The 22,580-nt window shown below is 39.3% G+C and overlaps 1 protein-coding gene across 3 annotated transcripts; it reads left to right on the top strand.

Annotated features, from left to right (window-relative positions):
- The first annotated feature begins 677 nt into the window (after positions 1 to 677).
- BEND6 (BEN domain containing 6) lies at positions 678 to 21,965 on the top strand. 3 transcript variants are annotated; one of them, XM_032184183.1, is made up of 9 exons: positions 678 to 819; positions 10,818 to 11,046; positions 11,151 to 11,296; positions 11,799 to 11,897; positions 12,234 to 12,411; positions 13,749 to 13,966; positions 15,190 to 15,382; positions 17,182 to 17,320; positions 19,965 to 21,965. In XM_032184183.1, the coding sequence occupies exons 2-9, from the start codon at positions 10,851 to 10,853 to the stop codon at positions 20,230 to 20,232; spliced, it is 1,437 nt and encodes a 478-aa protein (XP_032040074.1). In that variant the 5' UTR covers positions 678 to 819; positions 10,818 to 10,850; the 3' UTR covers positions 20,233 to 21,965. The 3 variants fall into 3 exon arrangements, with proteins under 3 accessions (XP_032040074.1, XP_032040076.1, XP_032040075.1); XM_032184185.1 differs by lacking the exon at positions 19,965 to 21,965 and adding an exon at positions 19,528 to 19,952; XM_032184184.1 differs by lacking the exon at positions 678 to 819 and adding an exon at positions 6,859 to 7,635.
- Positions 21,966 to 22,580: the final 615 nt, after the last annotated feature.

The raw sequence follows: 22,580 nt of genomic DNA, 5'->3' as shown, positions 1-22,580 counted from the left end.
GCACCTCTCGCTCTGCACTGGTTTATATTTCATAAGGAGGTATTCCAAAAAACATAGCATAGAGGTGGCTGCATAGTAAACTGCAGAGAACTCAGGGAATTATCTGCAGAATTCACCTTTTCTATGCAGTTATCCAAGAACAACATTTAGAGTAGTGACAGATCTCTAATTAGTCACCCTGCTTGTTGAAGGTTTACAGCTTTTCCTTTCTAACACTTAAGGTGCACTGGTGTCCAGAGGGTAACGATTTGCCAAAAGGCTATGATAAATTACTTGACAACAGCTTAATTTTTTTTCAGATTCTGAAGAGAATACCATTTAGTAATGCTGACGTGTGATTTTTTCAGCAAGCTACTGCTCTAGGCTTCTGAGTCAATGGTCTCATACATATGAAACTGCTGCTATGGCTTTCTTTATGCTCATTACTATTCTTTTCTTTTTTTTTTTTTTTTTATAAATGCTGTGGGTATGGGGAGTGTGGTTAAAATGTTACTTCCGTGGTGAATACAGTTTAAGTAGATGAAGTGATTTCATGTTAAAAATAAGCAAACAATATGCAGCTAGCTTATTCCAAATAGTAAAAAAGAGTAATTATAATAAGTTTTATATGTATGGTGGTTTTTTTTTAATATAAGCTCCTTTATAGAATGTTTTTCAGGAAATTTTTCATAAATCTTAAGAATGAGAAACAGAGAAGAGAAAAGGAATGAAGAGAGAAGGTTAAAAGAAAGCTGTTGGCTCTCAGCTGAGATTTGACCTCAGAAGGAGAATCCCGGAGGTGAATAGGAAGCTGTTTCAGAGAAGAGGAAGTGAAATAAGGTAACCAAGTTTTTAAGACTATTTGTGGCAAGAATATGTGGCGAGGGAAGGCAGGTCAGAAAAGAGATCTGAGTTGTTGAGAGGCTGAAGCGAGTCTGGAGGGATCTTACAGACTTTGACCCTGAAATCAATCAGTAAGGGGTACTACTCCTGCTATTTCAGGGTGTGCATGATGTGGCTGCGCTTTTGCAGAGATGTGAGAAGGTGGGAGGTAGCATCCTGTGGATGCTTGTTTTGGTAGGGCTGATAGAGCAGCGGAGCAGCCAGCCACAAAGTCACAGACAGAGCTGCAGTTTGCAGCAGGCAGCTTGGAAGAAACCTTTCCTTTGAGCAGCACTGAGGAAGGAAGCAGCGATATCTGCTTGAGCAGCAGAGGCTCCACAAAGAGGTGACCCACAAACATTTGCAGTGAGAGGGGACAGGGCAGGACAGGAGGACGTTCCTCAGGTTGCAGTCACTCCACAGTGCAGCTTCTTACCTTACTTTACAATGTTGTAGGAAGCAAGGGAGCAGCAACCTGTACATCAAAATTCTCCAGTATAATGGAAGAGCTGAGCAGGGAATGTGATACAGCAACGGCAGCCTTCCTGCAGGGAAACAAGTCAGTATTGACCTAAAGTATTCTCTCACCCAGTCTCATGATAGCCTGACCTGACTTAACAGTCTTGCCTATGCTGACAGCAGGGATATTTTCTTCCCTCACCCTTGCCCAGTATGCAGAATTGCAATGCAATCTGTGGACTAGTAGATATACCTCAATAATTTACATGAGGTGCAGCAGCTCTTAGAAACTAAAAGAAACTAAAAACCGTAGCTGAGTACAGTGGGTTGGGCTGAAAGGAGGAAAAAAATGAAAATATCACAGCATTTTGAATGGAGAACCCACATCAACAAAGATGTGACCTCCTGCGATGTGAGCTGTGGAGTTCAAGGGCACTTAACATCTCTGAGAAGGCACCACTCTGATCCTGTAGGTTCAGGCTGTGTGCACCTCATTTTACAATTACAAGACTCCCTGTATCAGTGTGCCAAAGGAAAGTCACATGTGAGATGGTATTGACATAAGAACAGGAGTTTACACAAGATACAATTTTGGAAGTGTAGCAAAAAAGTAAAATTTTTAGCTGAGTAAGTAAGTGAAAGAGTAAGGTCTTTCCTTTCACCGGAATGTAGATGTGCTTTAAAGACTGTGTTTCTACTACTTAATTATAATTAAGTAAAATGTTCTGCTTAAATGACTACTTAACTGGCTCGAAGGATTCTCTAATCATGTAATACTTCTTAACAAAATATTTAGTTTTTCTCCTAATCAAGCAGGAACCTAGAAGCAACCTAAGTAAATAAAGTACTGTAGTGTCTGGGTGTTAGCAACTTAATTCAAAGACATAATTGACATTTCCTCTCAGCATTGTAGTTCACGGGTCACATACTGTCCTCAGTGTGCTCTCTATCAGTTTTAGTATGATGTATGAGAATATGTTTTGGGAGCTCCTGGTAGATGATTAAATCTAATAAAATACATTTTTCAGCTGAAAGAGTAATAATCTCCAGCTTGATAAAAGCATCAGGTTTCAAAAATCCATTATATGAAATGGTGTGCTCTAAGTTTATCAAAGTTATTGCAAATCTTTGTTCTGCCAAACGAGTTAAATTGTTTGCTCCATGCAATGCGTCATATATTTCAATGGCACATCAGTTAATTCTTGCAATATCCTCAAAAGTTAGGTAAATACATATTATTGCTTCAAATCCTTTGGAAAGAGAAACTAAGCCGCAAGTGATATAGTGTCCACACAAGACCAAGCTGTTTGATTCAAGTGCTGCAGACCAGACCCCAGACACAACTGGAAAATTTTGCAGTTTTAGGTGTTTCAGGTGACGATGGAAAACCAAATACCTGTCTCCTTTATGTATGCTGAGGTAATTGTTCTTCTTTCGTAGGTTCATTAGCTCACACAACTCGGATATTTTGATTCCCTCTGCTTATTGGACTGACTGTAAATCACATGGTGTAGGAGCTATGCAGTTGTGAACTCACAGCATAGAGCATTGCTGGAAAAATGCTGGCAGGAATTCTCTGGGCATAAATTGACTTTGCAGACCGACAAGCTGATCTTGAGCTAGATGGAAATATACTGCTAAAGCTCCTATGGCTTTTCTTTTTTTTTCATTACAGCAGTGGTTTGCCCGTTTGTCCTTGGTTAAAATTTGTTCTCTGTTCATTTTTGGCAGTGTCTAATGTAGCAGTTGTCAATCTGAATATGGCCTTGCATCCCAGAGGGAATTGCACCTCATTAGTATTATGTATATAATTGGAAGTTGCTTAAGGATTCCTTCAGACCAATATACAGTATTGGTCTTTCCACTATTGCCTTAATTTCTAAAGGTAGGTTGAACTGCGAGTGCCAAAAGGACGTTTAATTTTACAGGAGGGGAAAAATAGATACAATAAGGTCTAAGGTTTTTATCCTCGCAGGGAAAATACCTTCCCATAAATTCTCCTAAGTGCATTCAGAACTAATCTTGGTTGCAGTAATATTCCCTGGAGTAAGAGGACAACATAGGTGTCTCTTGTTCTAGCTCATGACCTTTAATAGCAATAAGGATTTATATTTTAACAGGAGATTATAAATTTAATTCCCTCCTACTAGTACGTAGCAAAACCAGAGAGACTGAGTAAGAGCTTTGGAGTAAAATAGCAAGTATTTTGAGTATTATCAGGCATGACTTCTAATCTATCACCACTCACCTATGATAGCCAATAAAGACGTTTGACTAGGGAGAGTTAAGATGCCACTGGAGTATTAAATACTGACCCAAGATCAGGCTTGGAATTTCTAGATGTTTTTTCACTTCTGTGCTGTTATAGTTGAAGTTTGATAGTTGAAGTTGATCGTTGATAGTACCGCTTTGGGGCAGCACAGTTTATCAAGAGATACAAGATAGCTTATGCCACCAAAAAAAAATCAGATGCCTTCTCTTACAGACTCTCACATTGGATCACCAGTGGGTTTCTTTGAACAAATCCCATTTGAAACTGTATTAGTTGCATATGAAAAGTACTTCTGATTTTTTTTTCAGCCTTTTACACATCTCTTCAGAATACATTAAGAAAATAGTATTTGCCTGCTTGGCTGACACACAGAGCAAGTGCACAGTTTTTGCACCTCTGCACAGATCTGCGTGTGGTCAGATTTCCCCTGATGACATCAGCTTCCCATAAATGTATTTAGACAAAATAAGTAAACACATTGCTCCTCTTTAACCTTCATCATTTGGGAGCTGTTAAGATGCATTACATTGAATTACCCAAGCCAAATCACGAGAAAGGCCAGCTGTTGAACTCTATAGATCCGTGCTGATTTGTTTCTCCTCCCAGACTAATTACTACATCTAAGAGTTTGGATATATTAACTTGCATGGAGAGAGCTTTCACGTGACTATTCAAATTCCAGTAGCTTAGGTATCTCCTCCAGTTCAATAAATAGGCTATTTTTGTTGGTGTGTATATGAGTACATTTTGCTGTGCATGGTGTCTGTGAAGAAGCAAGTGAAAGTGGATGCTAGTTTTCCAACTGTCAGCTGTGAAATAGCTATCTAATAAAGATACTAATCCACGATGGAGAATTAAGGCAACTCCCTACATCTTATTTGGCACCTTGCTATCTTTATGTGGATCTTTCATGGATGGGGTGATTCAGTTCATGAAGCAGTTACAAGCGGGTGAGGTATCTAAGCTCCTATTTAAACTTGGCTCAATCACTGAAGCCCAGAGCATAATTATTTTCCCTAAATTTTTACATTTCATGCCATTTAAGATACCTGGAGTTAGTAACTGTCCTCATGAGCCTGGAACAGGGTCCTGGCCCTATGTGAGCTGTGTGCCCATAAGAAGGGGCACTCAGAGGATAGGCATAACAATTTGTTATACCTTAGCACCATACATTTGTTTTTAGGCAACTTGGGCCTTAGAGCATCTGAAAGGAGCTGGATTGCTCTCCACGTGTCTTTGATTGCATTCAATAGGGACTTGACTCTTCTGACTGGTGGAGGTTCTCTGCGTTGAGGCATCTACAAAGGGATGGCAGTTGTGAGGAGAGACCTATGGGAGATTAGCACAGCCGGAGTAGCTGCTGAAGGCCAAGCAGAACAGCTCAGGACACTGGCACTAGACACCTATGTTTAGGCAGCCAAATTGGTCTCTAAATTTCCTCTGATTACAATGAAAACTTAGATACCCAGTGCACCCATAACTGCACATGTCAGCAACTGATTCCTGTCCTAAAAGCCCAATAATGATCTCAGGTTGCTGTCCTGAAACTTAGTAAAATCAACACCATGTTTCAGTGTTAGCTGAGGAAATTATCAGTTAGAACTAAAGTTAGGTATTCCTAGAGATATTAAATATATCTGTTCACTAAATTCATAATTCTTCTTTTACTGTCACTCAGTATTACACAAGAAGAGTACGTGATTTGATGTGGAAATTAGAACATTTCCAATCAACTTCTTCAAACTTGTAATTTAAGCTACAGTCCTATGAAGATCTTTGGCATATTTGGGTGTTGATATTATTTTAAAGAACTTGCAGGTTGCTAAAGCTCACAGCATGAAGGATGCTACTATGAAAAATAATAATTGCTTTATGAATTCTGTGGACCAAACCTATGGATTTTAGCTTTTGGGACAAGATACACGCCAAATTCTGCATGTAATCATGTGGATTGCAAGTGCTGATGAGGCTTTGAAGTCAAGGAGACAAGCTATGTAAATAAGGCCAGATGTTGCTGAACTACAAATCCCATCGCTTCTTAGAAAAGTATCTGAGGTTATTCCTTGGCTTGGTTTGTGAGGGTAATGATCTACAGGCAGGAAGTGAGCTGTTAGTACTAAGAATCATGTAGCTTTATCCTTCCTGGTAGTGGAAGACAAGTGGGGTCATTTCCGTGCACTTACAAACTTGACAGCTACAGCAGTGTTCCTACAGATGCTCCCCAAGATTTCTAGCTGAATTTGGAACAGAGTCGTATTGATGACAAGAAAATCTGTACTCTGCATTTGTGCTTTTAAGTCATACTTTCCCCTGAAATGACTAAGATACCACAGTTGAAATATTTTGAGCAATAAAAACACTTCTGCATTTTTCTGACGCTGTCTGTTTCCACTGAAATCTTCCATCGGTTTCAGGGGAATAAGATCTGAACCTACAAAGGGCGTATAATGTATTTAAATAAGGTAATATTTTCCCTCATAAATTTGTTGTGGAGAACCAGGAATTCTGACACATTAGTGTAGCCCAAGAGTTTTGTACCAGCATTGTGTTTAATGTCCTGGCAAGTTCAGCATGAAATGCAGTAATCCAAGTAACTCAGCCCAAATTTGATACTGCTACTAATCGTGCAGAAGTAAAATAAATAATTTTGTGTGACAGGGATGATTTTCTAGTCCAGTAAAGAGTTGTGATGTTCTTTTTTTTTATTCTCTAAGAAAAACTGGGATTGTCAAAGTGTGGACTTAGAGGGTAGGTGATATAAAATGTCAGTACTTTATTATGGAACCGTGTTTGCACAGTTGTGGTACAGTTCCTTGTTTTGCTAAAATTAGTGGCAAAGCTTTTATTTTAAGCCCCAGCAGAATCAGACCCATCGAGTAGGCCTACAATCTCATGGTGTAAATTTGTAATACTTTACACTGCGTTTGCTGAAAGGGAAGAGAAATAATGATCTCAGCATGCCATCTGCCAGCTCTCAAGCTGAATGGAACAGACTATGTCAGTCAAAGGGTGAGATATGTCTTTAAATGACTCTTGTGGGTATTTTTGTTGTTGTTCTGGCTTTTTGGGTTGCTTAGCAACAATATCCTGTCTGCAAATTTGTGGCATCTGCGCCGAGTGTGAGCTATTAACATGTTTGTAAAAATTAAGTCCAATTAATGTTTCATCTGCAGAGCTCTAAAATTAAATGGCTTCCTCCTTTTCCTTTTTTTTCTTCTACACATTCCTTGGTTTTAGAAAAAGTGAGGTCAGATTTACGTCTTAGAACAGCAATAAATCATAAGTTGGTATTTCAGTACTTCTCAAATAAAGAGCTGGCGTTTTCAAATGGAGAACACAGCAGAACTGGGCAACTTAAACACAAGTGGCTTTCAAAGGTCATGTAATTCTATCTCTGTGGTTAGTGGCTTAGTGCGCTGGGTGAACAATTGTCTGCGAACGATTAAGTATCTTCCAATTAAACCACTGAACAAAGCGCCCAGTGTCAGAAATCTTACTTGATGACTGGTAGAACTGTGTAAGAAGGATTTAAAAGAGAGAACCAGATACACTCCCACAGACTTCATTCTTCGTCCTCGTAGCTCCATATATCAGGAGTTCTACCAGAATCTATCCTGCAGCTTCAAAAGTAGAAAAAGCGAATATAGGAGGGGCTGGACCCAAGCAGCTTCTGTAAGGAGACATGGTATGGTCACTGAGTAGTCAGCGGAGAGGAATGGGCTCCCACAGACAGTAAGTCATCGGCTCTCTGAGATGTGTCTTAGGGTGAGATGAATCACCTCTCTTTCTGCAGTGACAGAAGAGAGCCAAGCGTGGCTAGACAGCCTCTCATTTTCAAGGTAGTAAAAGTTCAGTGAGATTAATCCCACTCCACAGATTTTTTTTATTTTTTTCCCCGTGATGATACAGTATATTTTGCCTTTAATCTGTTCTGGTAAAGGACGTGTTTTAGAGGGAGGCATCTGCGGCAGTCCTTACTCAAGCAAGGTTCACATTGACTCCAGTGAGAGGACAGGGTGAGAAAACACTGCCGGACTTCTCCAGTAAGTGATGTATTTTACTGTTCCTTTCCTTCATTAGAGACATTTTGTTCTACCTTTCCATTCCCTTTAATCACAGGCTGGAGATGATGCCAGCAGACGGCTAGATATTATCCCTAGGGCCCGTGAGTTGTCACAATAAATTCTGGGAAAAGATATAGTTTGATTAATGTATATTGAGGGAGCTGAAGCCATGCTTCATCATAGAAAAGTACTAACAACCAAATATTGCAACAACAGGTCTGAGCAGAAGCCTCATAAAGGTGCCGGGAAGTTTTCTGACTCCTTTCAGGAGCTGCAGGGATGGATTGGTCCCATCCCTCCTCCCATGACTCTGTGAAATCCTTTCCTAATTTCTCTCAGCATCGTATGTAGCTTATATTTTAACTTGGCAGCTGTTAAGACTCCCAGTGAAATCAGTTTAGCTGTTTACTAGTACACCCTCCCACCACAGGCAAGAATCTTGACAGCTCAGAAGAGCTTTATAGATCATGCAGACAAATCGCTGAGCTCTGCATCCTGCAAGGACCGAGGTAAAACTTCTCCCTAGCTTTGACTAGCGGGCTGGATTTGTCAGCTCTTCCTCTTTGTCTTGCCATCGTGCCCTGGAGCTCTTTTCATGGATCCAGATGCTTCAGGGACATGCACACCTCTCTTTTCCTCCACCTTGGATAGCTTATCTGGTGTAAAGACTGAGAGGGATTTCACTGGCCATATGCCTCGCAGCATCTACCAGCCACCCCATGCTGCTGTTGTGGGCTCTGAACATCCAGAAGTCGACATATCCATTGACCTTACTAAGCTGTATAACTTACGTGAGTCCAATACCTCCTGAAAACTGTTAAGACTTCCTACCAACGTGCTCAGTGGTCACCGTGTGCATGTGAATAGCTCCAGGGCTTTGGGGAATCATCACTGCTCTTCCATGCTTTGAATCCCTTGTGTGTTTGGTGCTTATCTGGCTGACTTGGTAACCTGCACGTGCACAGACCACAAACATCAGAGTATTGGGCTGAGTACAAAATGAGGGACACCACAGAGACACAGCCTGACAGCAGGGAAATGTTAAAAAATACAGGTTAGCAGATTAATATCAGCTGTTAATCTTGGCACACTGGCAGCTCTAACTTTGCTACAACTCTGTGAGCATTATGTGGGCTTCTAGGAGAGCAATGAAATAGCTCAGGATTGTCAAGGGCCAAACGGGAAAGCTCGAAGTATTTCATTTGAAAATTGAAAAGTTGGGTGATGGGGATTGTTGTGCTGGCTTGATCAGGGGTAAAGGGCTATCAGCTGTGTCTGCCCTCTGATTCTAGATGTCAACATCTTTGTGCTGCATGAGCAGTTTGAAAAAGAAGGAAAAATACTGATGTTCAATGTGATAGAATATATGAGTTGTTTTAAATCTGGTATGTTGCTGTTTGAACAAACATGCCATTTCGTTTTGGATCTTACCTATTGAAGTCAGTGCTGGAACTTCTCTTCCTTTGGCTCGTGCTGCATCTGTGCATTTATTCATTTGAATGACTCCTTTCTGTGGGGCGAGGATCCACCCAGCATGGATAAGTGGCAGAATTAGGCCTCCAGTGATTCATGTTAGGCATAGATATTCAGGCTGTCTCCCCTCCAGGATTTACATGGGATGGATTTTTTCTTTAAAGAAAATTAATGTGAATTCCTGCAAACAGTCTCCTTTTTTTTAGCAGTTCAGTACTTAAGAATCCTACTGCAATCGTACTCGACACGTTCTGCAGAAAAGTGAGATTTAATATTCTCCTTTTTAAGGGCGATTTCTTATGCTGCTTACCTCATTGTATCGGTAAACATGGTGACAAGAGCACGGTTGTCTTGTGCAAATTAACAAGTTCACCTGTGTGAAAAGCCAGCTTTTTGGAGGCTTAGCACAGACATGGCGAATAGTGGTAAGCTGGGCTTCTGCAGATGAATTGACATTGCTTCCTCCAGCACTGCAGCCAGATTTTCTCACTTTGACACGACAGCCCCATGTAATTCTCCTCTCCTAGCTCCGAGTTACCTTTTTGACAGCCTCTGCGTGAGGCGCTAGATTTGCTTCCGACTGATTGAGGCCAAGTAAATCACGAATCCCACTGTCACATCTGGGAATTCATGAGTTTGCAGCTCTACAAAATTATTTCACCCCTGTGAACTGACAGGCCAAATCATATGTTTGTCGGAAAGAAGGCCAAGGCTTGACAAAATCCATTTTTCTATTTATTGGTTTTATCCGTTTTAAGAATTTTCAAGTAGCAAATATCTTCTCCGAGTATAATGGAAGCACTTACATGAACTGATCACATTTTCAGTAGAGTTTAAGAACGTATATTACATTTCACACTTTCATGTAAGGCGTATCAGCTTAATTAGAAAAATAAAACGCATAGTATTACTTGTTTCCTTCTCTCTGTGTACAACTTCGGTGCTTTAAAAGGTATTAAAGTGGTCCTTTGCTTTACAATATTATCTCACATAAGCGAAGGATTTATCTGTGTATTTGGGTGTGGGTTTTCTTTGTTGCTGTTCCTCTTCATGGAGCAGCCCGGCTCACTTCCAGTCCTCAGCCTGTCATTTCTTCTGTTCATCAAGTTTTCCACTGCCAGAATGTGTCATCCCTCATCCAGTCAGTTGTCCTGGGTTGTTCTGGCCTGTTTTTTATGGGGCCACAATGGTAGATCTCAGTGCCCTCAGGATGATTAATGCAGTCCTGGAAGTCACGCATCCCTTTTAATAGCACGTAGAGCGAGTGCTTTCCCTCACCCTAGGTGAAGTTTTTATCATACCTGTATCTTTTAGTCTGATGCTAAGGGTTCACTGACACTGAAAGCTTGTTGGGGCAAATGTGCTAATAGAGATCATGGGCAGGAGATGGATTAGACATGGTAGTATTATAGAAACAATTGTTCTGTGAGAAAAAGACGTTTTCTGTGCATATTTTGGGAGATAATTATTTTACTTATGTTAATGTACAGAGCAGACCATCTCCCATCTTTCAGGGGAGATAAAACATGACGTTTGGCTAGTTTTCACTTCCTTACCCAAGATGTTTTCATACAAGATAAATATCAAAATCCAGGAATAAATGGTTTTGGGAAGACTTTTTAAAGTATTCTTCTAACATTCCTGTGGGATGACACGGTAACAGCTGTTTTTCCTATGATGTCCTGCAGGTTGTGTCTGTGTGACAAGAAAACCATTTAACAATGAAAAAATTCACGCTGTTTGATTTTGTAAATGACAACTCGCTCCAAATTGGAGAGACTTCGTGGATTCAGGATCTTCCCAGTGATGACAGTGAACTAGAAAGACTTCTGAAACCAAATGAGCACGTGCTAGTAAACTGGCCTGTGGGAGAAAGAAAGACAGAAAAGCACCTAGTGAAGGTTGTGTACATGAGTGGTAAGTGCAGTTGCAGAGTATTTGACTGATAGGAGATTTTAATCTAGTTGTAAAGTATTGCTACATCGTTTGCTTTGCTTTGGCCTTTTTTATCTTTGCTTCAGATGACCCCCAAGAGTTGGTGGAAATGATGCAAAAGATATTACAAGCAGATGAAATTACAAAAATACAAGTTGTTGGAAAAGGCAAGAGGAAGAGAATAGAAATGATTTTCTCAGAAAGTGAAGACAGTGACCTGGATAAAGAACAGGTGAGTTTCTGCCTTTGTGTGCCTGAGATTGGTATGCTCGTCGTGTAATGAAATAGACTGTAAATATTGATTCTTCATAGTATAATGCACTAAATGCCAATAGTAATGGTAGGAATAAAGGCAGTCTTCATGTGATACCTCAGCATGATAACCTGTCAGATTAATCAGGCCAATGGATTTTCTTCTTTGCTGTTCAGCGAGAAAAGTATTATTCAAGTCTTCGGGTGCTGTATAGCCCCACTACGTTTTCTCCCAGGGGATGGATGTCTGACCACTGTGTAAGCAAAGTAGGGACCAGGTTTTGTGTTATCCTGAGATCTAAAGTGACAAAATGCGGGAAAAGAAAGCACGTATTATTAACTTTTCGTTGGGATTTATTTTTCCGTAAATACTAACTGTGAGTGTTACATGCAGAGTGAATAGAAGTTTATAGCATGCCTTGAGATATTACAATGAAAGTCTCCATGTGAATGCAAAGATGCTATTACACTCTTGTTTACAGGAGAAGATGATGAAGCATATAAAAAGAAAGAAATCATTTCAGGCATCTGCCCCTGCCAACATCCTCAGTCAACTTGAAACATCTTTAATTAACAAACAGGTAAACATCTCATCTTCAGCAATTTTAATCTATTAAGGAAAAGCAAACGGAAATGTTTTAGTAAAGTTAATGGTTCTAAAACCACATCAGAAAATGGGTGAATAGAGAACATGGAAGTACATAACTGTTACGTATTGCTTTGACATTTCATTTTGAATTTTAATAGGAATGGTAATGTTTATGTTCAGTAACAATTATTATTACAGTGCACTAAGTCTGTTTGTATATTCTGTGTACAAATGGAATACTCTGTTTTAGGTAGATATTTTAATGGTAGGTTTAATGCTTTATTTTTATGTTGTTGTTGCTGTAGATAGCATGTTCTGTTTCTTTCAGAGAGAACCATATTCAGGAAGCAACTTTCTGTACAGTGAAAGCAGCAGTGATGATGAAGAGCCTTTATTTCAACTATCCAAGGTAGAACTGTGTGCCAAAATAAAAAGTCTCAAGAGAAAGCTGACAGACACCATGAGAGAAAACTGCCGCCTAAGGCAGTCCCTGGTAATGCTTCAAGGTAAAGTCAGGGGATTTTTTTTTTTTTTAAGAGGAAAGCCTGAAGGTCATGAAAAGCTTGATTTATAGGAGGCTATTTGGGTGGGAATTATGGATGCTCAAGCTCCTGACATGATCAAGGCCTACGATTATCACCACAATCTTTGATACATAGCAGCCTTCAGTTCCAGCAGCACTTAGAAAAAACTAGCCTGCGTGGAGGCCATGCAATCATAGAGTTAGAAATGGAAAAATGTAACTCCTGTCAGTTGTTGCCAAGAGAACCTTTCTGTGTGCCATGTATAGCCATCATCTAAACTCAAATACTCCATTGACCACTCCAACTAACATCATTTATTAAGGAATTTTTATTGCTCTCCTGAGATTTTCTTTGTTCTGGAATAATATCATTTCCAATTACATTGGTAATTCCTCATTATTGATAAACTGAGTTCATTCTAGGTACAAAAAATTGTGTCCTATCCCAGAGTCGAGCCATTTTGTCTTTTTATAAATGAACCTTTAATCACTTGGTGATCATATCTGAAGCACCTCTTACTTGTTCTTGTCCCTTACTCTGGGATAGCAAAGACAGACTCTGAAGTTTCAAATCGTTACTGGATGAATAAGGTTTAAAGAGGGCTTTCTGCTTGCCATGTCGATGCATTATAGCATCCTTAGACTGCCTAATACCTCTTTTTTTTTTATTTGTCATACAATTTTGTGAGTGCTTATCAGTTTCATTGCCCACCTGAATGTGTTGCATGTGTTATTCACCTTGACTTGAATCATTCTTCTCCACTTTTCTGAATATTAAATATTTTATTAACATCTGACAACTTTCCTTACATATTTATACCATTTCCTTTGCATCTTAAGCAGTTTTGTTAGTCTTTTACAGTCTTAAAATAATTTAGTGATTCTGTATCTTGCTGATTCTTTATCCCGTGCATCCTTTTTTGCTCTGCTGAATTGATTCTTCTTAATGAACTAAATAAAAGTTTCTATTTAAAAACAAATATTTTTTCAGATAAAGGGCTTTAGAAAATATATTTTCTGTAGAATAAAAGAGGGGGAAAAAATCTATGCAGTCTACATGACTCCTTTGAAACAAGCATGCAAATATTAGACATACCATTTTGTGGCCTATATTCAGTAGCTTTACAGACTTGTAGAGATTGCAAACAAAAAGGGAAAAAAAATAGCAAGCTTAGTGCCCTGATGGAAATAAATTAATGGTTCCTCTCAGCCTTGCAGAGAACCAGTCGATCATATTCTAAAAGCAGAGGCCAGATCTTCATGGGTGGGGACTGAAAGCTTTAATTACTATTTTACCCATCACTTTCCATTTGATTTCAGTGTTGCCACAGGCAGTCACTCATTTTGAGGAACTGGTCGGAATGGCTGAAGCACTGCTCAAAGGGGGAGTGACAACATCTACATCTAGTCTTCATTCACATGCTGTTTGGAAAGCGTCTAACAGTTCTTTAGCAGATACATACACAGCTATGCATAGTAACTCCAGCTCACCAATAACTTTGAATGGAGAAGATGAGGAGCAACAGACTGAAAAACAGGTCAGTTTAAAGATAATTTCAGGCATAAAAAGTAAATCTCAATATAGTACAAATTTTACTGTTACAGTATAATGAAAATAAGCATCAATAAAAGTCATTTTTATCATGATCCAGTTGTTAACGTGATTAATGAGCTCCTGTTGTACAGAAGGCTCTTAGCAAGAGAACCACTAGGCTTAATTCAGCATGCTGGTACACTCTCAAACTGATCTCAGTGGCTTTGCACATCTGTGGATTCATGAGTTAAATACTGAGATCCAGGGGTAACTTCCAGACTAATGTTTTGGATTCCAAAAGGGAGCAGTAGTGTTTTAGAGGTAATCTAAGAAAAATGGCAGCAATCTGCTTAAACTGTTAATAGGCAAGTGGAGAATTGTATGTTTCTGTTCTTGTTCCTGAAGCTGGCCAACAATTAAGCAGCAATACACATATACATAGTTTCTGAATGAAGATGACCCCTTGTTCTCCATAATTATAGCAGAGCATAAATGAGAAATCCGAGGTCAGAGGCTGTACAGGAAAAATATGAAGACCTAATCAAAAGTATAGTCACTGGGGTCTCAGAAAACCAAAGTATTCTATTAAGAATTATCAAGGTATGATGCTTTGACTAGATATTGCAATACACAAAATCTGACCTAGCCAAAGAAATATAAAGACCAAAATTTCTAAGCAATCTAGCCTTACTTTGATAGAGGTGACTCAAAATTGCACATTAGGAGAGTTCAAATATTTTGGATGTAGAACCGTGGTGTGCTGAAATCACTCTCAAAGCCTAGGACCAGATGTCACAGTTCTTAGGGCATGTCTGTTCAGAGGCAGAAATATTAGTTTAGGCATATTGCTGTGCTCCTGAGGCTATACAGATTCCAGGACAGAACTGGACCACATCCAGCCTGCATGGAGGGCAAGCAGAAGGATTTAGGTATGTCTGAAAATGGCCTGTCTCTACTAGGGAGTAGTAAGGACTGCTTAGGGGTGAACAGGGGTCCTTAGGCTGCTCCATTCTGAAAAAAAAAACTAAAAATCAATATATGTGTACAGCTCCAAACAATGAATGGTATGCAAGTTTAAAAATTGATCTCACGTGCACAGCTGCAGGGATTGCTTCTGAAATTGTGGTGAAAGAAAGAAAATATGCTTTAAAATATTTCAGAGATAATACTATATAATATTTCTAGTGAACTGCAATAGTTATGTCTATGACCAATTTTGTTTTCCAGTTCAAGATCGAAAAGTGGCAGATTGCACTTTGTAACAAGAGCAAACCTCAAAAGTTTATAAATGACTTGATGCAAGCACTTTACACACATGAGTACATGGCTACGCACAGCCTGACAGGTGCAAAATCCTCCTCTTCAAAGGATAAAGCAGCGAAACCAGCTATGAATCAGAATGAAGTTCAGGAAATCATAGGTGATAACTTATTAACGTTACTCAATATGGCACTGATTTGACAGAGGGCTTTCTCTGAGGGAGGGGCACTGATACTTAACAGCTGGTCTACTCAGGTTATGTGCTGTTTTATATTTTCTTCTTTGTCTCCTTGTTTGTTATTTAACCCATCGGTTACAAATCCTGACAGTGAAATACTAAGTTCCGGTGTTTCTGTTGTGTGAGTTCTGTGTTTTAAGTGACCATTCAGGAACAGTAATAAACTTTTTAGATATTGAAGAGCTAATCTGCAATGGTCTAATGTGGAGCATGGTGATAACAGATAAAGAAGAGGGAAGGCACAGAGAGGACACACTCGGATCAGATTTAAAACAGTGTTTGCTATATTCTGAAGTTATCGAACATTATAAATTTTGACATTTTAAATAGTGCTTGAGGCAAAATGAGACACTAAGTATAGGAGACAGGAACAGCGATCAGAGAAGCAAACAAAATTTGTTTTATGCTGAGGTTTAAGGCAGATGATGTTTGGTGAATAGGAAAGAATCATCTCAGATGCAAGTAGCAGCTTTAAAGAAAACTCTTTTGTAAACACGAAGCCTGATCTCTATTGGATTCACGCCCGTAGCTTAATACCTTAACAACATAGCCCAAGCTCTTGCACCAGAATCTCTTCCCCATGGTAATTCCCTTGGACTACTACCCCTGTTCTCTGTTTTCTCCCCAACTTGGTTTCAGTTCATCAACCTGTGTGTAGTTGTGTTAAAGCTGGCCAGCTATCAGTAGGGTTATCAATAGGGTATTGATGTTACAGTTGTGTAAACCTCTTTTCCTTAAGAACTTACCTAGAGAAAAAGTCCCAAAGGCAAAATAGAAAAGGAAAGAATGTGTAAGGTGATGAAAATATTGAGGAGTTAAGATGAGACAATTTCAGAATAAAATATGAGAAAAATAAAAAAGATTTATTGGGATGAGAAGATCTACTAGTGACTTCTCTGAAGGTGGATTCTGGGGAGGGGTCTAGGCAAAACTGAGGAGAGAAACAGGGAATATAATCAGACCATGGAATATGGCATACTGCAAGAGAGTTCAGTGAAGAAGGGGAGCTTAACAGAGAAGTCAAAGAAATTTGCTAGGTTCCCCTAACAAATTCCCCTAATGAGAACCCTCTTGAGTTCAAACAGGGAAGTGCCAACATTATAGGGGAGAAGAAGAAAAACAAGGAATGTCTGGGAATTCTAGGACTGTAGAAAAAGACTTAGCTGATGAGATCGGTTAAAGAAGATAGAAACTGTAAAACTTCAAAATTAAATGAAAGGGAAAAAAATCAAGGGAAGTGAGGGTAATGGAGAAGAGCAGAAATTTCATTCCTGATGTTAAACCCTGTTAGCATTGCATTCAAAAAAAGTTAACCGTGCAGCTAGAGGAAAAACAGAAGGGAAATTTTAGGGGAAGGAGGCATTATCTGCAAATACAAAATTAATGAACAAAGCCTGTAAGATTCAGAAGCAGGGGAACACACAAGAATAGGCTTCTCTGATCAAAAACAGAACAACAGAGAGAAGATAAACACACTTATTGCAGGAATCTCTCCTGGGGTTCTCCTTGAGTATGCCAAGAACAGGCTTAACATACAGAAGGCAGAGAAAAAAGGCAAGGGCTGACAAAATTGATGAAGTAGTGAGTAAAGACAGAAAAGTAACAAGCTAAGGCAGAAATAGCTGGAAATTTCAAAGATGCGATAACTGCATTTTAGATCATGCCTCTGTGGTCTCCCTGGTTTGGAGGCCGCAAATATATGTCATCTCTTTGTTTTGCAGGCATCACGAAACAGTTGTTTCCAAACACAGACGATGCTTTAATTAGGCGAATGATGGGACAAAAACTGAACAATTGCACCAAGAAGCCAATTTTAGGCAAAGATCTTAACTCAGGTGCTTTTCAGAAGCATGGCTTTTGGTAAGTCTTAAAATATATCTACTAAAGTTGTAGCCTGCAATGTGGAATTCTATATGCTACCTGGTAATAACAAAACCTAAAAGCACTCTTAAAATTATCATGAAGATGCATGTTCACATATGCATTGCCAAATAAGTATTTTCATAGCCTTGTACAAAGAGTACGTGATAAAGAAGCAGTGCAGCTCGGCATTACAGCACAAAAAGGTTGTTCATTCTGTGCAACGAAGCACAGGGCTAGTAAATTAGAGGAGGAGAAGACAGAAGTAAATGTATGGATTTACTTTGATCAATATGTCCATTTCAGATTTGACATTATCTACTTTTTTACTATTTGCTGTAGTCTCTCCAGAGACCAGGCAATTCCATTTTCTTGTCAGCTGTTGTGCCTCAATTAGCCCACAAGTAAAGAAAATCATACATCTTTAGTTCGTACTGATAAAATTACTGTAGGAGAGCTGGATTAGCATTCTTGTACCAACAGAAGAGTCTAAATTATTGGGGTAAGGAATTATTTAATAACCTCTCTTTCATTTTGGGCATACATGTACTTCACCTTGCAAACAAGACTAGTCTAAAACTGCTCAATTCATCCCTACTGCCAGTGAAGTCAGCTATTAGCATAGCTCTGTTTCCATGTATGTGAAACATGCATACAATAATTGGAGTTTGAAGGGACCTCTGGAGATTTTTCTAGTCAAACCCCTGCTCCTCAATGCAGGGTTGCCTAGGACAGGTTGTTAGGAGCTGTCTGCAGTTGGGCTGTGAATATATACCCAAGGATGGATGCTCCACCACCACTCTGGGCAACCTCTGCCAGTGCTCAGTCGCCCCTCACAGTGAAAAACTGTTCAGCCAGAACCTCCTCTGATTCAGTTTGTGGCCATTGCCTCTTGTTCTGTCACTGGGCACCACTGAGAAGAGGCTCCATCTTCTCTACACCCTCCCATGAGGTACAGAGAGAGCTCAGGGTGATCCTGTCCGTCTAGGCTGAGCAATCCCAGCTATCTCAACCTCTCCTTGCATGAGAGATGCTCCAGCCCCTTAAGGAAATATTCACTAGTTTAAAAACTTCATACTGAAATATGATGGTGCACGTCTTAAGCCACTACAGAGGAGAATATCCTGTATATGTTATATTGTATATATATATGTCTCCATGTGTGTATGTGTATGTATAATGTGTATATATACAACAGAGTGGAGAGAGTTCTAGGAATGCTGTGAAGAACAGAACAAGAGAATAAAATCAGTGAGACATCAGGGAGAACAGATTTGTTCTTAGACTTCCCATGCCAAACTAATACATTACTTCTTCCTAGTTTAGTTATAGCAAGTGTTTCAAATATATACTATACTGTAATACACTGCATAACAAAACACAAGATATTTGACTGTTACAAGCAGCATTGCTTGATAAGTAGCAGTGCTTCACTATTAGAACTCCTCTCTAAGCCACCTGGAAGTACTCCATGGACTTAAATTACTACTGTGGTCTGGTTTTTTTAATTACTACTGTGGTCTATGAATTACTACTAGAGAAATACTCGGATCATATCTATAGGAAGAATCTACACACACGGGTTTTCTTAGCTGGTAACAATAAACAAACGCACCAGCCTGGCTAGAATAAGTTGAGTGTGTTAATGTTTTTCTTCTAGACCTTGCAAAACAAAGGCCCTCTGCATTTGTAGCATACAGTGTGCATTGATTCACTGTAGTGCTCTTCCCTGTCCTTGACACGGGTGGTAAAAATAACAGCATAGAAAGACAGACCTGATCTTCTCTGATAATATTAAATGTTAAATATATATATGATCTTTCTCCTCATCAGATGAATCCATGATTTTTGCTAATTTCTGAGTCTTATGCTGTACAGGCACAGTATTCCTTAGTCATGGCAGGAGGATCTTGAGCTAGCACAAATACAGTTCTGGGTTGCTGTTTCATACTGCCTGAAGACCTTTTCAGCTTAAACATAATATCTTAAAATAGAAATGTCTTTGTCATTGATACGTGCTTATGTAAAATTCAGCCCAATATCCACTGAAACCAATGTGAATATTGTTTGCATAGTCTCTCTTCAATGGACTTTTATTAGAATGCATTTATAATAGAGCAGTTTTATACGTGTTCAGAATTTCCTCACTGTAAAAGCATTTAAACACTATCGTCCCCAAGGTAATGGTGGTGTTTCCTTTCACTCAGATGACACAGGTTTCCTCTGCAAGAAAATTAGGAAAATTTAAAAGTGCTCACAGTGTCACAGTTCCACCTTTGCTTCACCTCAAGAAAAAAGTCCTGTTGTGCAGGACCTTAGTAACAACTTAGAAGTTAATAACAAATTGATTTTAAACTATCAAAGCCTGGTGATGCTGCAGTTATGATCTCTGTTGTGGGTTCACCTCTTCTACCTTTCCCCAGAACACAGGTGTGATTTGAGAGAAGGAATTAGGATTAAAATCTGAGACAGACAAATCATCATCTCAGTTTCATGAGGCTGAGGTAAAACAAAGAAAAGGGAATGTGTAAATGAAGCAAACTGGTTAACTAGCTAATAAACTGTGCTGCTTGGAAACTAAGACCAGTAGTCACTGCACGTTGAATGGTAACATTGCAAGCTTAGTTGTGAACTGTCTCAACAGTGGTTCAACAGCTGCTCCTCAGGGCATCATCCCTTCAGCTGTTCTTCCCAGCACTCAAGACCAGCAGGATGATGATTCACCAGCTGCTGCTGCACAAATTCAGCAGAGCCACAGCCGTCTGACTCCTCCACCTCCCAGCACAGAAGGTCAGCAGGAGCGTTTCAAACCCACTTCTTCTAAGGTGGAGCCTCATCTCTCCAGCAGTTCACCAGCGCCCTCTGCCAACCAGGGTTGCAGACAGGACCTCAGGAATTTGGATAAGGAGTAACAGGATGTGCTTCGTACCAATTCTTCGATGGAGACGAAGGAGTAGTATGAAATTAAAATGAAATAGTATTTATGGGGCCTAGCAACAGAGAACAGAGGTACTGCAAGCAGAGTAGAAGCCTGGGAACCTTTTTCTCAAATGAGTGAAAATCCCACAGCATAGAAAAAAAATGAAGGCATATTAATATCTTTAAGATATTATTAAATATATGCATGTTATACTGTATTTCAGAAAATATAAACTTGATCCAAAGAATACAAGAAGAGTTCCCCTTAGTTAGAAAAACACTATATTATTTAAAGTAACACCAAAAGAATTTATAAGAGGAACCTTAATTCCCTTGCTTTCACCTTGACAGCTGATGGAAGACTGCTTTACCAATTAGAGAAAGCTATTGCATACTAATACAAAAGAGATACAGAGGTATAAAAACAGAGCAGAAAAAAATCCTAGTGAATGAAAACTATGACCAGCACAGGGCTGGAAAACACAGGGCCACATGAACAGAAAAGAAGTAGTACTCTAGGTATTTAAGGATGCTGTTAATTTAGAAAGAATAAAATGTTATCAGGGCAATGAAACTGCACTTCCCAAGATGTCTGCAAGAAAGAAGCTCCTTTTTAACCTCCAGAAGGTGGAAAGACAATGAAAGAAGGCATGTTTCTTCTTAGCTCAGGGAAGAGTCCTCCAGGATAGCCTGTGGAGACCATGGCTTCTCTCCCAGCCCTTTTGCTGCTGCTACTCTGGTTTGGCAGCTGTGGCTTTCTTCCCTGAACATCAGGTCCTGAGGGTAAGGGTGACAGATCCCTCCAGTCAAGGGATGGAGGATTATCTCTTGGAAGCAACTAGTGAAGGACAGAGGTGCCAGCTTCTGCTCCCTCTGTCTAGATTTTGGTATGCTGCTCTTTGGTTAGAGGGTAGGTGAAGAGGCAGAGCATTCCTTGTGGGGTCGGTACCAGAAATCCCCTAGCAGTTGGGCAATTCCTCTTGAGCTCTCTAATACCACTTCTCCCAGGGGCACAACTGGCGGTCATGCACCCTGTAATTGCCTGTGGAGGAGGAGTGGTACTTTTTTTCCTCCTTGTTGACTGATTCCAGTTTTACAGCGTCCTGCTAGAGAGAACACTTGGGTTATAGGGGTTATAGCTTTCACGCTTGAGGATATTTCTCCCAGAACAGAGAGTACTAACAGGTAAATCTATATGGCAAATATACTTGGCAAACAAGCAACTAATGAATCAAGATGGAGGGGGAAAAAAAGGGAAAAAAATTTAAAAAAAAAAAAGAAAAAAAAAACTAGCTTTATTTGAGGAAGATTTCTAGAATTAGAAATGGGGTTAATGCCAGGAAAAAAAGAATCTGAAGGCAAGTTTTGCAGCTGAATACCTCTGAAGGGAAGTGCTGCAAACTACCTTCATTAGAACAAGGCACTAATCAAATGCACTGTAGAGAAGACTTCTGGATGGGATGGGGTATGACTGAAGCGATCTGCTAGCCTTTTTCATCTCTCATGTCCATCAATTCCTTGTAGATAGGGTTAAGATGAAAGCAGGTATGACAATGTGATGTAAGTTCTATCTCACATTATTAACTACCATCCATAAAATGTAACGGGAGGATGTTTGCTATTATGTATATTTTGTATATGTACCTGTATGTACAGCATATAAGGATGTATATACTTAATCATATTTTTGAAGCAACTTTCTATCAAATAAAATGAAATATTACTATCTCTTTGTTTTGTTTTTAACTAAAGCGTAAAGAGGGAGCAAGCAAGCTTTTAATTACAGATTAGAAAATACAGAAGTAAGAGAATGAGAGAGAAAGCAGAACAGTCTAATGCTCCTTCTCCCAAATTTTGCAGTAAAATCAAAATTAATTGGTGATGTGTGTGTCACGCTGCAAATTTTTTTCTGATATGTGTGATAGAGGACATCTGCATCAGAGAAGGCTGACAGCTAGTGCAGAAAAGCGTAATGGCAATATGACTGCACAGCATATAGAGACTATGGGAGATTCAGTACTGAAAACAAAGCAATACTAAAGCCAGTCATTTGAACAATTTGCTTTTATTGCTGCATTTTAGATTGAAATTGAAGATTATAACAGCAAAGAATTTGGACGTTGTTATGAACTGCTCATTAAAAACACCTGCTGTCTAAGGAGGGAAGATATTAAGATATGTGAAGAATGAGATAAACTGAAAAAATACACTATTGAATTCAGTGTTTTTCATGCATGTCAAGTTCAATTACAGTATATAGATAAGAGTCAAAAAATACATCTACATTTTCTAGATCAAGAGTAGATGGCAGTATGCAATGCTAATACAAGAAGGAAATCAG

The sequence above is a fragment of the Aythya fuligula genome, chromosome 3, assembly GCF_009819795.1.
Source record: "Aythya fuligula isolate bAytFul2 chromosome 3, bAytFul2.pri, whole genome shotgun sequence".
Taxonomy (NCBI): Eukaryota; Metazoa; Chordata; class Aves; order Anseriformes; family Anatidae; genus Aythya; species Aythya fuligula.
This window is presented reverse-complemented; position numbering and strand designations above follow the sequence as displayed.

Excerpts from the sequence above, each read along its gene's own strand:
- BEND6 (XM_032184183.1), top strand. The coding sequence starts at position 10,851 with ATGAAAAAATTCACGCTGTTTGATTTTGTAAATGACAACTCGCTCCAA. Across the intron at positions 12,412-13,748 it reads GTCCCTGGTAATGCTTCAAG|TGTTGCCACAGGCAGTCACT; the intron begins GTAAAGTCAGGG and ends ATTTGATTTCAG. Across the intron at positions 13,967-15,189 it reads AGCAACAGACTGAAAAACAG|TTCAAGATCGAAAAGTGGCA; the intron begins GTCAGTTTAAAG and ends TTTGTTTTCCAG.